At 45.8% G+C, this 14635-nt stretch overlaps 1 protein-coding gene across 3 annotated transcripts in view; it reads right to left on the bottom strand.

Annotated features, from left to right (window-relative positions):
* Positions 1-1431: 1431 nt before the first annotated feature.
* Positions 1432-14635, bottom strand: part of C26H2orf42 (chromosome 26 C2orf42 homolog) — a 29477-nt gene continuing 16273 nt past the window's right edge. For 2 of the 3 annotated variants that reach the window (XM_073325169.1, XM_073325168.1), the window contains exons 5-9: positions 12392-12496; positions 10331-10438; positions 7412-7512; positions 6415-6577; positions 1432-5374 (exon numbers count right to left, since the gene is read on the bottom strand). In XM_073325169.1, coding sequence (XP_073181270.1) covers positions 5166-5374; positions 6415-6577; positions 7412-7512; positions 10331-10438; positions 12392-12496 — 686 coding nt within the window. In that variant the 3' untranslated portion in view covers positions 1432-5165. The remainder of the gene's footprint in view (positions 5375-6414; positions 6578-7411; positions 7513-10330; positions 10439-12391; positions 12497-14635) is intronic. The other variant, XM_073325167.1, reaches the window with a different exon arrangement.

Below are 14635 nucleotides of genomic sequence, written 5' to 3'. Positions count from 1 at the left end.
TATTTGAGCATAAGCTTTCGTGAGCTACAGCTCACTTCATCAGATGCATACTGTGGAAAGTGTAGAAGATCTTTTTATATACACACAAAGCATGAAAAAATACCTCCTCCCACCCCACTCTCCTGCTGGTAATAGCTTATCTAAAGTGACCACTCTCCTTACAATGTGTATGATAATCAAGGTGGGCTATTTCTAGCACAAATCCAGGGTTTAACAAGAATGTTGGGGGCGGGGGGTAGGAAAAAACAAGGAGAAATAGGTTACCTTGCATAATGACTTAGCCACTCCCAGTCTCTATTCAAGCCTAACTTAATTGTATCAAATTTGCAAATGAATTCCAATTCAACAGTTTCTCGCTGGAGTCTGGATTTGAAGTTTTTTTGTTGTAATATAGCAACTTTCATGTCTGTGATTGCGTGACCAGAGAGATTGAAGTGTTCTCCGACTGGTTTATGAATGTTATAATTCTTGACATCTGATTTGTGTCCATTTATTCTTTTACATAGAGACTGTCCAGTTTGACCAATGTACATGGCAGAGGGGCATTGCTGGCACATATCACATTGGTGGATGTGTAGGTGAACGAGCCTCTGATAGTGTGGCTGATGTTATTAGGCCCTGTGATGGTATCCCCTGAATAGATATGTGGGCACAGTTGGCAACGGGCTTTGTTGCAAGGATAGGTTCCTGGGTTAGTGGTTCTGTTGTGTGGTATGTGGTTGCTGGTGAGTATTTGCTTCAGGTTGGGGGGCTGTCTGTAGCCAAGGACTGGCCTGTCTCCCAAGATTTGTGAGAGTGTTGGGTCATCCTTCAGGATAGGTTGTAGATCCTTAATAATGCATTGGAGGGGTTTTAGTTGGGGGCTGAAGGTGACGGCTAGTGGCATTCTGATATATGACATCATGTGCCAGCAATGTCCCTCTGCCATGTACATTGGTCAAACTGGACAGTCTCTACGTAAAAGAATAAATGGACACAAATCAGATGTCAAGAATTATAACATTCATAAACCAGTTGGAGAACACTTCAATCTCTCTGGTCACGCAATTACAGACATGAAAGTTGCTATATTACAACAAAAAAACTTCAAATCCAGACTCCAGCGAGAAACTGTTGAATTGGAATTCATTTGCAAATTTGATACAATTAACTTAGCCACTCCCAGTCTCTATTCAAGGCTAAGTCATTATGCAAGGTAACCTATTTCCCCTTGCTTTTTCCTACCGCCCCCCCCCCAGACGTTCTTGTTAAACCCTGGATTTGTGCTGGAAATGGCCCACCTTGATTATCATACACATTGTAAGGAGAGTGATCACTTTAGATAAGCTATTACCAGGAGAGTGGGGTGGGAGGAGGTATTTTTTCATGCTTTGTGTGTATATAAAAAGATCTTCTACACTTTCCACAGTATGCATCCGTTGAAGTGAGCTGTAGCTCACGAAAGCTTATGCTCAAATTGGTTAGTCTCTAAGGTGCCACAAGTACTCCTTAAAGTTGAAAAGTTAGCCCAATCCTGCTCCTAAAGGACACCCTTTGCAAGATAGGAGTCCTACGTACTTAATCCTGAAGGCTGTAGTTTTCCTCCACCTCTTAAGTTGAAGGCCAGGAGCCCAGCTTTTCCCATGGTGCCCTAATGCAAAATGACCTGGGGGAAACCCAGCTCCAACCAGTGCTAAGTACACAACTGCTTCCCTTATTCCTTGCAGAGCCTGCTTCTTTAGAAGCCAGAAACAGCTTTGTTGGACTTAACTGGATCCAGAACAAGGTCTAAAGCCAGAGGAGTTGCTCTGAAAGAGTCTGATTTGTGACAAATGCAGGAATTAGACTTGTTTACATGGCAAGGAGGACAGCGTTTGGGCAAATGCAAAGAGGCAATTCCCCCTTCTCAAGCACCCAGCATTAACCTTTTAGCCTACAGCCAGATTTTAAAAAGGAGTCTTATTAATGAGTTAGGGTAACCCATCAGCTAGAAAAATGTCATTCTGGTCTCACATTAGGTGCATAGCTGGTGGTCATCACTAGGGTGGATGGAGATGCTGGAAGTGGTGCAGTTTCCCCCATCACATAATGTTCAAAGGTTATCGGGCATCCAACCTGAAAAAGTCATAAAATCACACAAAGGGCCATAACTGGAAGCAACACAGGCTAATTTTGACCAAAAGTGGCAGAAAGCTTTTAAATATAATTGATAATGCAACTAGGTACCTAAAATAGTAGCGTTTTGGAAAGTTTGGGACCTGTTTAGCCCCAGGTCACATTTGCCTGTCCTTTTTATGCCTTCAGTTAAAACAAGTCTGTAATCCCATGACAGTAGGAGCCTCTTTGCTCCACGTATTACATCGACATATTTGCCATTATGATTTGAGAAGTTTTCTGTCTGCTATTTTATAAATATTGGCTACTGCACCAGCAACTCATGTTAATACAGCGTACACGGTGATGAAATATTTTCAGGCTATGGTCCACTCTCTGGGCCAACACTGGACCTGTGTCATCTATGATGACACAATCTCCTGCAAAGCACGGTTGATGAAATGGAGGAATCCAAATGAATTGGACAATGACCACCTCCAGATGGGAGGCAAGCATTGTGCAGTGAATTTCATGTGTGATCGAGGCCGTGTGAGGCAAGACAGTGGGTTTGAAGACTCCTTGTGGAAGGCAGCCTCTGTGGTGCTCCAGTGATCAGCCATGCTCTAAGAGGGAACCATGGAACCGTGGCGTTAAAGTCCACAAATGTATGAACGTGTTGACAAATCGACTGAAATGGATGGCACGTGGTGATTCCGTGAACAACAATGTTGTCCCAGAAGATAAAAAAGAGCCAGCTTGAAGAAAAGGCAAATGTGCCCAGAAGCATTTGAAGATGTGGAGAAAGCACAGGAAGAAAACAGAGTGCTTTGGCGGGCTTCATGAACCAAGCCCGATCGCTCCACTGGATCATGGACACTTACCTTACAGTACCAGTCTGGGGTTCCTACACTGCTGAAACTGTTATACTAATGCAGTCTTATTGGGGCTGACAAAAACCTCTCTCTCCCTGTATAATGCAGGCGATAGGCTGCTCACCTAGGTACCAGGCCTGGTGGGTTCAAATCTGCCCTCTACTTCCCATGAAGGACTGTGAACGGGGGAATCCCTGAATATTGCATGGTGCCTGATGCATAGGGATGGGGAGCTCCCTTGTTTTTGCCTGTGGAAGCTGTTCCACATTAACTTTTGTTTGGGTGACCGCAAAACCAGTCCTCCCACTATAGGCCACGTGCTTGGGTTCTGGGAGCTGCAGCTTCAAATCTGCCCTCTACCTGTGCTCTGTAGGGCTTGGGGCAGGTGTTGAATGCAGCTGTGGTGCGTGTGCCCTGAACTTTGGGCTCTTGCCTGTGGAAGCTGTTCCACTTTCATTAAAGGGGAGTTAGGCCAGCAGCTCCCTCTGCAGTCCAGTGGTTAAGCTATGTGCCTAGGGTGTGGGAGAGGTGGGTTCAAACCTGTCCCATTGTTTGTATGCCCTAACCTTTCTGTTAGCTTCAACAGGTAAGAGGGAGGTTACCCTGCTCAGTCTGTTTCACATTAATTAAATGTGATTTGGGCCAACACAATACCCACCCTCTCCCTCTAGTCTAGTGGTTAGGATACTTACCTGGGTTGGAGGAGATCCTGGTTCAAATGCCCCAGCTGCCTGTTCAGCAGGGATTTCCTGCTTCCTTGGTGACTGTCCTTTGAGGTGGGCCATCCTTGTCTGAACCCCCCCTCCCCGCTCTTTCTCAAGAGTCCATTGTCGTCTTGGGACAAGGAGGGGATTGGGACAGGAATTGCCCACCTGTGACTCTCCCTGGGAGCTGGGCAGAGAGTGCCCTGGGGTTTGCCACAACCTGTGCGTATCCTGATCATGGTGGACAAAGAATGAGTGCAGGGGGTTTTGCATCCACCTGCAATTAATCTTTAATTAAAAGGAACAAGAGGCCCTGTAAAATGGCCCTTGTCCAGGGCTATTACCTCATCAGCTAGAGACCCTCTGAGCAGGTAGAGTGGGGATTTGAACAAGGATCTCCTACATGTTAACTAAGCACCCTAACCCCTCACCCCATTGGGGGCTTCAGCAGGGTATGTTGGCCCAGTTAATATGCAGTGAAAGTGGAACAAATTCAACAGAAAGGATTAAGGCAGTTCTCCCATCAGATTGGCTCTTAGCCCAGCACTGAGGCCATTCCTTCGAGTGCTGAGGTTTCAAATCTAGCAGAAGAGGGAAGCGAACCTAAACCTCCTACAGCCCTTGAATACTTCCTGTTTGAATTTGATTTTGATCCTACCACTCTTGGTTGGCATGCTTGAGTGTTTTGCACACAACCGAGCTGCTGTTGAATAGGAAACACATTCGGAGGGCTTGGAGGAGGGGGCCCGCGCCAAAGCCCACTGAGGGCTGTGGAAAGACCCAGCCAGCAACAGCCTTTGGATTAGGGCCTAAAACTGGCAGGAGAAGAAAAAGCAGCAGGAGGGCAGTGCATTGGTTTGTGCGGCTGCTGCTCTCTGAAGCAAGTCTTCGGAACCCTTCTGTAGCTCAGTTCACCCGCCCATCACTGGCATGATGGGCTAATAGTATTGTAAGTCCGGAGAAGGAACCTAGTACAGGGCCTTTTCTCCTTTTCAAATTGCCTTCCTCCCGCCAAAAGAGGTTGAAATCAAAAAGCAGCACCGTTTTCCAGTGTGCTTTATTTAAAAAAAATATTTTAAAGTATGGCATAAAATCAGACACTGCCATGATGGTTCATGTAGTAACACAAGGATCTAACTCCCTTCGTAATAGACTGTCTTCTCCCAGCTGTGAGCTGTGGATAAGTCTGTTTTCAAGGGGGAAGTGACAGAAAGGAACTACACCCCAAGGATTTCAATGCATCCTGGTGAATGGGAATGCAGAGGTGTGTTCAGAATACAGTACAGTTTGAGTGAAGACTACATGTAAAGCAGCATCAAAATATGCTATTTAGAGAGCAGGTGAGGTGCCTTTCGTCTAGTGTAGGTCCCGCGGCTATTTAGAAATCAGAAAACATCAGATTTACAGAGCAGTTCAGTACGGAACCCCGTACAAGTTCAATGCTAATAGTGCCCCGGGCAGAGAGGCCACGGAGCAGGGCTGTGCAAACTTAGCTGGAGAGGGGCTGTGTGTTAGGTCAAGGAAAGGTGATGGTGGTTAGAGGGGTTAGCTCCAGGGTCTGTTCTAGTGAAGGGCGTTGCTCCTGGTATTCAGTGGTATGTCCATTCCTGTGATGGCCATATTCAAACTTAATCCTCAGCTCACCAATTTTGGACTGGGGTAAAATATCCGGGATCCACTCAATAGTGAAAGGTGTCGGTTCCTTCTGATCAGGTGATGTGTTGCCTGGGGAAAAAGAAGCAAGAGGCGGTAGCATGTCAGCTATATCGCTCTAACAATATATTAGACGGAGGTAAAAAAATGACCTCACATACAGGGCTGGTTAAAACTAGGCTGAAAATTAAGGATGAGTAGCTGTGGGCATAGCTGGTCCTTTAGATGGCCAAGTACCCAATCTGTGGGCACACCCAGGCTGCCCAAGTGGCATTAATTGTGCCATAATGACAACTGCTTAAAAAATAAATCCCACAAACGCTGGCTTAAACCAGAATTCCCGGCCATTTCTGCCACAGAATTCAATCGTGTCCCCTGAGGCTCCATGCCCCGCCCCTTCGTTAGAATAACACTTGCTTTCTTCCATCCATTGTCTTGTCTGTTAGCTTGTAAGACTTTGGGTGGGACCTGTCTCAGGGCACGATTATACAGCATCAAACACAGTGGGGCCTCTCGGTACTCCCAGGATGTAAAACCAGCCCCATTTTGCAAGGAAAGGGTTTTCTCAGAAGTCTTTAACAGGACGATGACATGAGTCATGGAGCTGACCGTATCTGGCACTTGATTTCATCCAACACATTTACAAAGGCGGACGAAGCATCACTAGCCCTGTCTGGGGCCACAGAGAGGTGAGGCGACTTGCTCAGATTCAGGCAGGGTGCCATTTATCAGCATGAGGCCTGTACGCTCGTGGAAATAAGTGGTGCATAGATCTTGTACCGACCCTCTGCACGGATGTGAATTTCACCCACAGAGTCGGTGGCAGAGCTGGGAAATTACCCCCTTCTGTTCACTTCCTCTGAAGCATCTGGCCTCGGCCACTGTTGGAAGACAGGATACTGAGCCAGATGGACCATTGGTCTGACCCAGTATGGCCAGAACTAAGGACTCCTCACACACAAATGAATCCAGGGTGTCCCGTCTGTCCCCCACCATGCTCAGACCACTGGATGACAGTTCTCTCTTTTCTCAAACAAGAGTGGTAGGAACTGGTCAGGAGGTAACAGCTGCTTGGGTTGATTTCACTCTTCTTCCCTCTGTTATAAACTTACCAACTTTGAGGAAGGTTTTGAGTTCCAAAGGCCGGATAATCGGCTGCTTCTCCAGGCGACCGTACGTCTCCGCGATGCTCTCCACCTCAACCTTGGGGCACTTAAACAGCTCGTAGGTCCCATCCCGGTTCTGGATGAAGCTGCGTGTGATTTCCAAGGGCATCTTGCAACAGAAGCCAGGCACAGATGATCAGAAGAGAGCTTTAGGGGCCGTCAACCACCACCAAGCTGTATTTGGAACTGACCCTTAGCCTGCAGGCTCTTGGCAGAGCTGGGGTGTGCAGTCTCAGCTTCACAGGTGCCTGCCAACCACCTCTACAGACCTGGAGCGTGGGGGGTAAGCCCATCTGAGCTTACAGTCCCTGCCCAGTGCTCCAGAAGAGAGAACCCACCACCAAAGCCCTTGCTTCGAAGCTGTAGGAGGTATTCCTGCCTGATCCCAGCTGTGGTAATCAGTTAGTCCCTCTAGCTGAGGCTGGAATATGCTCACCTGATCCCTGCTCAAATGTTCCCACCGAAGGAACTCTGCCAATTAATGCTTTCCACTGCTAGAATCGATTGCAGACTTTCCAGCTCAGAATCACTCCGTTGCGAAGCAATCGAGGGCCCCAATTCTGCAAACTCTACGGGCTAGTCTACGCTATACAGGCTTTGCCAGTATAACTAAACCAGCAGCGCCTCCTAGTGGAGATGCAGTTCTTTTGTAGGTATACTTAAGTCACCTCCCATCCCCGAATGACACAAGCTATACCAGCAAAAAGACAATTGCTGGTATAAGCCGAGTCTACATACATGCTTCTAAATAACAAAGTCATGCTGATAAAACTTGGTTGCACAGATCTGACTTTACCCAGGTGAGCAGCCCCCATGAACTCATGCGTGTGTTTGCAGGAGCCATGTCTAGCTCTGCCCTCTTTCCTCCCCAGCCTGCTGACCTAACCGACTGGGCTTCACGCTCGGTCTTTAGAGAGGAATCAGGAGAACAAACACGCCTTACCTCAGGAGTGTCAAATATTTGCTTGACCTGCAGGATGTTGGTAATGTGCCAGGTGTATTTGGAGAAGGTACCCAAGGGCAGTGCATCTTTCCGGACAAAAGCTGTGAACAGGAAGACCATATTACAGATGCTGAAACCGTAGGGCCACCGCTGTTCTATATCTGATGGCAAACTAATCTAGTAACAAGAGGAGGGAGGCCACTGCATGGGACACGACCAGCAGAGTCGAAAAACGCAATTTAGTTGAAACCAAACTAGTTGGATGACGACGACACTGGATTTCTTCCACTGAAAGGCATTTTAAATGAGAATTTGTTTAATTTGGGTTTAGTTAACCACAATTTTGGGGCGGGCGGGTGTTTGTTAAAAAAAAACAAACAGATTTTCACACACAACATTTCATTTTTCCATCCGCTCTAGTCAAGGCTGCTGGGTTCTGTCCCTGGCTCTGCTACTAACTCCGTGTGTGGCCCTAGCAAATCACTTAACTTCCCTATGCCTCATGTCACTCCCCCGTAAAACAGGGATAGTAACGCTGACTGGCTGTACCTCAAACGGGTGCCCCGAGGCTATGGTTCCAAAGAGGGGCAAATAAACATATTTCTTACAAGATGTTGGTAAACTTGGAACAAAAAATACCCCTGAAGCCACAAAGATAAAATATGAGGGAGGAGCTGCTGAACTGTAACAAGTCTGGGCACTTGAATATTTGCAACAGCACCATGCTAGGCCATCTTTCTGCTGTGACTAAATGCTTCCACGTATTGTTCCTCCTACTGTTTTCTGTGACGGAACCGCACCTCTGAGGTCAGAAACACAAGCTATATAGCCTGGCCTACAGGGATACTGAAGGAGAATGTAGATGCAATACGCTCCGTGTCTAGGAAACCAAGACAACATTGTTTTGAGGCATCTGTGACCTCCCCGAAACTAGTCTCCTGTTGAGGAAAGAACTGACAAGCAGCGTGGTAAATATTTACGAAGAGGGGTTTGCCCTTGAACTATTCCTCTTTAACATCTCCAAGTAGTTAGACATGAAAGCAAGCCTCAAACCACGCTTGAGAATTAGGTCAGTGTTATTACCTGTAACTTGGGTGTGATAAACTGATCCACGGAGAGGCCAAGCAACCTGCCCCACGTTCATGCAGCAGAGCTGTGACTAGAGCTTGCTTTTCAGACCCAGTGCCCTGCCATTCGACTGCACTCCCTCCACTAAACATTGTGGGTGGCTAGAGGTCGGAGGAAGTGACTTAAAAATCTTGCCCATGTAGACAAGACCTACCATTTACACCGGTGTACCCTCTCTGAGGACACTCTTATTCCAGCGTAAGAGCTTTTTTGGTTTAGCTTTTCCCAAACCACACAAGCTAAACCAGAAAAAGCTGCTCACACATCAGAAGAGCGTGTCCACCTGGGAGGTTGTATAGCTTTACATTCACACCTTAGATCATATCGAAAAAGCTTTCCCCACATATACAAGGCCTTAGAGGTAGGAAGGTCATGGCTTCAAATTGGCTGAAGCACCACTGAGACTTTGAGCAAGTCACTTGTCAGACAGTTCCAGGTAACAGGTAAGTTACACTGCTATGTCAGCCAGAATGATTTTCAAAAACCCCGTGAATCGTAAAGTCTTTCCCCTTGTCACCTGATTTACTATTCTCTTCTAATCAAGGCTGAAGGCGAGCGAAGATTCACATATAGATGACACACTACAGGCTATTGCCTCCGATTAAGCATTTTTAAACTAAAAGAGCAGGAAAACAATATTTAGACAGCTGTTACTGCTCCGGATGAATGAACATGGTGTGAAATTCACCTCTCAGCAGAGGGCCAGCACAACACCTCAAGAGAGATTTAAGCCCTTTGATTATGAGTGAATTCCTCCCACTGGGCCTAAGGATTGTTAGTATGAATGCAGAGAATAGTCCCTGGAATATATGGAGTATTAATTACACTAATGCATGTTGCTAGAGGAGACTGTTACCATCTGTCACATCAATAATCCACAGCCTTAAGAATCGTAAATACGCATTGACATAGCAGCTCAGAGTGGCTGGAGAGCCGTCCCAATCTGAGGACTGACCACCACTAGGCACTGACCAAGTGGACTGGATTGGAAAGCCACCACTGGCCTTATGTCTGGAAAAGTTATAACCATGTAACTGTAACCATTCCACGAGCCTTATTACAGGGTCACAGTGAGTTTGTGTTGTAACCTTTCACCTCCTGGCTTTGGAGGTTTGAAGTCAGGTTGATACTTAAAAAAAAAAAAAAAAAAAAGGTGAATACACGATTTTTAAAGTGAGCGTCAAGTTGATGTGAGGAATTGCCTGGCCCTGCAGTCTGGCCTCCTCTATTCAAAGTACAGGGACAGCATGGGTAGCGCAAAGCCTCCCGCATGCTGCCCAGCTCCACTCTTGAGCTGCAGTGAGCACCTCTACCAGGAGGAGGGGAGGTGGCATCTGTCTCTGTGGCCCATTCAGTCTTTAGCCTTTCTGCTGGGGCTGGCTGCAGAGATGTCACTTAGTGCCCAGAGGCATGATGGATTTTCGTGAGGTGGGTGGACACTTATTCATTGGGAACTGGACAGTCAACTAATTTTACAGACATCAGGTAGCCACGAGTGACTTTTGCTCACTGCTGACCTGAGACAGGTGATCTAGGCTCCATATCCCACCACCAATCCCCAGAGATATCCAGTGGTCCTTTCATTTTCTTTGTAACCTGGAGGAAGCACCATGCATTGCAGCCCGGCCAACAGCGTACTCCCAACCTCACCCATAACTTTTTATACCTCGCACTCCCAATGCATGGCCCAAAAACACTAAACTAGACCGATTTTTGCACGGAAACCACCAGAGATTACCCAGTGTTCAGATTTCCAAAGCTCTGCGCTTATGAGATCATAAGATCTTGTACCTGTAGTGGAATTAGGCAGCCGTTTCTTTGTGCTTCCTATGGAAATCCTCTGCTGCAGGGCATCGAAGAAAGACTGAGGTATATGGAACACCAGTGGCTCTGGTTTGCCTGCACAATAAACCAAGAAGGTTTTAGAGGAGAGAAAAAAGGAGCAGTTTGACTGGAAGCAGGTGGTATGGGACATGATATTAATAAATATTCTTAAGTGCTTCTACAAGGATTTGGTTTCACTAGCACAAGAGGTAATCAGTTTTGTTTTCCCTTTAAGGTCTTGTCAGATCTCACAAGCTAGGCAGGGTCAGGACCGGTCAGTAAATGGGTCCCACTTTACAATAAGATTCCCTTTACAAATGGTTTATAAAGAGTTCATAAATGATTAATAGGTGTAATAAACAGTTAATCAATAGCTGTAGAGTCCAAAAAGTTGCTTATAACCAACTACAATACCTTCTACTGATGGACTTTTGTACCCATCCATAGCACCTTCCACCCACACCCGTAGCATGCTTCTAACACCATTTTATGAACCCATGTACCAAGTGTGAACAGCAAACGGTTGTAAAGGACTTTGAGACCGCTCTGAATGAAATGCACTAGACTGAAGTGACCTAGTTCTCATTAACATTTGCTGTCGCAGACCCTGACTAGCCAGGGTACATCCCCAGAATACGGCAACAGTGGAGACGTATACCCTACACATGAGGTGCCAGGAAGGGATTTTTGTTTTAAAAAGCCTAGAACGTCTGAGAGCCGGAGGAAGTTATTCAGCCAGTGGATCGTCTCACAAAACCTGCGCCAAGGCAGATCATTCACTCAGCCCCACCCAGACTTTTCAGCAAGAAACTCAGCGATAAGGTTGGCGTTCCCCGCACCTGAATCTCCCGAGTGCTGGAAAATCTTTGGTTGCCAAAGGTCACAATGTTTAAGATCCCAAATCATGAATGGTTAGATTGTCCCGAGGGCTTCCACAGCGGAGCACCCCACTGCCCTGCCCAGGCCTACCCAGATTTTGGGTCCAGGTTAGGTGCAGAGCATATCCCTGTGAGCACATGGGTGGGGCGAGGACAGAGAAGTGCTAGGCCTGTGTGGAGCTTTGGCTCAGCTCTACCCGGCGCCAGGTGCCAGAGGAACAGCTAAATGCACCCTTGTAAGGACTGCAACAGCAGCTTTCTTTATTCCAGACACACCTCCCAGAACAAGAGGGGAGCAGGGGAGGATTCTCCATGGCACAATGCATCCTGAAGCACTGCAGCTAATGCACCATCCTTTGCCTAAAGGCACAATCTAGCCTTAAGGGCAAAACTCATCCCAGTGCAAAAAGCCAGCACAAAGCCTCGTGCAACGACTCAGACCATGTTTGATGTTTACAGCAGTGGTTCTCAACTAGGGGTACACAGAGGTTTTCCAAGGGGTACTCAGCTCATTTAGATCAGTGTTTCTCAACCTGGGGGATTGTGACTCCCCGGGGAGGGGGGGGTATCACAGGATGGGTTTAGGGGAATCGCAAGTGCAGGGCTGGCATTAGGGGGTGGCAAGCAGGGCAGTTGCCCAGGGCTTCATGTCACAGGGACCCCCGCGAAGCTACGTTACATGCTTCAGCCTCGAGCAGTGGGGTTTGGGCTTCAGACAAGGCTCACAAGTGAAAAACAGACTCAAGTATCACACTGAAATGTAAGTACAATATTTATATTCCAGCTGATTTATAATTATATGGTAAAAAGGAGAAAGTCAGCAATTTTTCAGTGACTGTGCTGTGACACTTTTGTATATTTGTGTCTGATTTTGTACGCAAGTAGTTTTAAAGCGAGGTGGAACTTGGGGTACGCAAAACCAATCAGACTCCCGAAAGGGAGACAGTAATCTGGAAAGTTTGAGAACCACTGGTTTACAAAGAGAATCAAGACTGAAGAAAATCGAATTAAATGCTTGCCCCACCCCAAGCCACATGCTCTTCTCTCTTTGACCCAGCAGATAGTTCAAGCTGATCACAACTTATGCTGCTTAACTAGCAACAAGACAAGATTCTAGGCTCTCACGAGGTGGCTCCCATACAATACTTACCATCAAATTGGTAATGCATGGTTTGATGGATGCGTTCGGTGACACTGGCCAGCCATTCTTGGAAGGACAAGGTCACCTGTGACTCATCCAGCAGCTGATTACAGGCTAAAAGAAAAGGAAACCCTTCATCAAATACAAATGCTCTCTTTAAACAGAGAGGATAAGCATTCTTCACTTCCCCAATGGTGTTCCCAAAGGAAACAATAAGCAGCAAAAGGCCAGATACATGCTGGATTCACACCAGAAGCTCTCTGTGTGCATACATATATATCAAAGTATATTCAGCATTACATTTATCAGACAGTTTCCAGAACTTGGTGCCCTTCACTAAATGCAAAGCAGAAATACGGGGTGCACAGTATAGGAGAGCAATGAACAGCAATGTTTCTGCTGTGATGAAGAAGACATTGTTTCCATTACACATCTCATTTTCAGGGGTTTATAACTACAGTTGAGTGAATGGTTTCTGACTAATTGTTTTTTTGCTGAAAAATGCATTTTTCAGGGTCTAAAACTGTTTCTGAATTTGATGAATAGCCTTGGCTGGGGAAGGAAATTCAAAAGAGTTGAAACATTCTGTTTCAACAGGTTCATTTCAAGCCCGAATTTACAATCAAAATGTTGTCAGCTTTAAAAAACAAACAAACTTTTTTAAAAAGGTGAAAAACGCCCAAATCAAAACAAAGAACTCAAAAAGCATTGGTTTTGGATGACTCAAAACATTTTGGGTCAATTTGATGAAAAAATTCACTTTGTTTCCAATCGAACCAGATTTCTTCTTCAGATTTTTTGGGGCAGCTCCCAACCTAAAAAGCCATTATTCACTCAGCTCTACAATTAAAACTCATTGGGGCCCGACAGTTGGCATGTACTGCCAAGTGTTTGTGTAACTTACACACACACATCCCTGCAACTTTACACCTTATTTTCAGAAGTGTTGAGCTCCCTCAATTCAGTGGAAGCTGCAGGTGCTCAGCTCCACAGGAAAATCAGGCCTTTCATATTGCGTATGAACTTTCATATAAACTATATCCCAAAATGAGAGTCAGAACTCAAACCGGCACAGACTTGCAGGTGTGGTTCATTTTACATGCTGTGAGAAATTGTATTGAAGTCTGCGGAACTATACACAGGGCATAAAGTTAGGCAATCAAGTAAGTATTTGCAGGATTGGGGACATAGTTACATTTTGCTTAACTAAATCCTCCCTAAAATGTCAAATGGCTATGGTGCTTTTTGCTTCTAAATGTCCTAAATGGCTGCGTAGTGTCACTGTGTGCTATTAAACAAATCGCTATAGCCAATCCAGAGTTGAAAGTACTTTCAGTAAAGGGTAAGCAGCTGTTATGAGCTGAGAGAAACCTTGTTACAGGATGAGTTAAAAACCCCATTGAGATTGATAGGTGCAAACTCACACTTCACTCAACATAACTGTAAGCATAAGCCTCCACCTAAGACAAAAAGTGTGTGTGAACCTGTCCAATGACTCCTATTTTGGCTGAGTATTGTTTCGGGGGCGGGGGGGGGGGGCGAGATGAGAGAACTGAGAACGGACAAAGGCAGAGGCAAAAAGCAGGATAACCAACTAGGAGCCTGTATGAACAGCGTGACCCTAGAAAAAGCTAGAGAGAGTGTTTTTGGGTCTACTGTTGGCCCAACAGGCTTGAGGACAAGAAGCTAAGAAACTGCTCCTTTTGGTCTTGGTTCCTCTTGCATTCACAGGAGCAGGGCTTTGTTCATTCCTTGTGAATAAACATGATTGCATCAGAGAAAACAGAAGACTTCATCAATGTCTATTTCCAACTGGAACATTCCCAGGGCCCTGAATTCTAAGTAGCCGATCGGGTTAAAAATGGACAAACTCCTCTTACTACTGCTCGTAATCCCATTGGACTGTAGCAGGATCAGGCCCCAGAATAAGAAAAAGTAAGATGCACAGACAAGGAGAAAGATATTTTCAGCTGAGAGTTGATGAGATAGAAGAGGGAGTCAGAGATTGCAGTAACTGCTTTGAAGCAGAGAAAAGGAAAACTGATTTGTTCAGTCTTTAGCTCTTTCCTAGAAAAAGTAATGAGAGAAGAGTGCTAAGAAAAATCTGACAAACCACTGGCAATCATGAGTTTCAGGTGAATAAGGAAAATGAGTAAATAGGAAAAAAAAAAAAGTTTATTTTATAAGACCCTGATCCAAATACCATTAATGTCAATGGAAAGGCTCTCTCAGGTTTCCATGGGAATTGGATTG

This window comes from Lepidochelys kempii, chromosome 26, assembly GCF_965140265.1.
Source record: "Lepidochelys kempii isolate rLepKem1 chromosome 26, rLepKem1.hap2, whole genome shotgun sequence".
NCBI classification, from domain to species: Eukaryota; Metazoa; Chordata; order Testudines; family Cheloniidae; genus Lepidochelys; species Lepidochelys kempii.
Note: the sequence above shows the minus strand (reverse complement) of the source record. Positions and strands in the feature narration are given on the sequence as shown.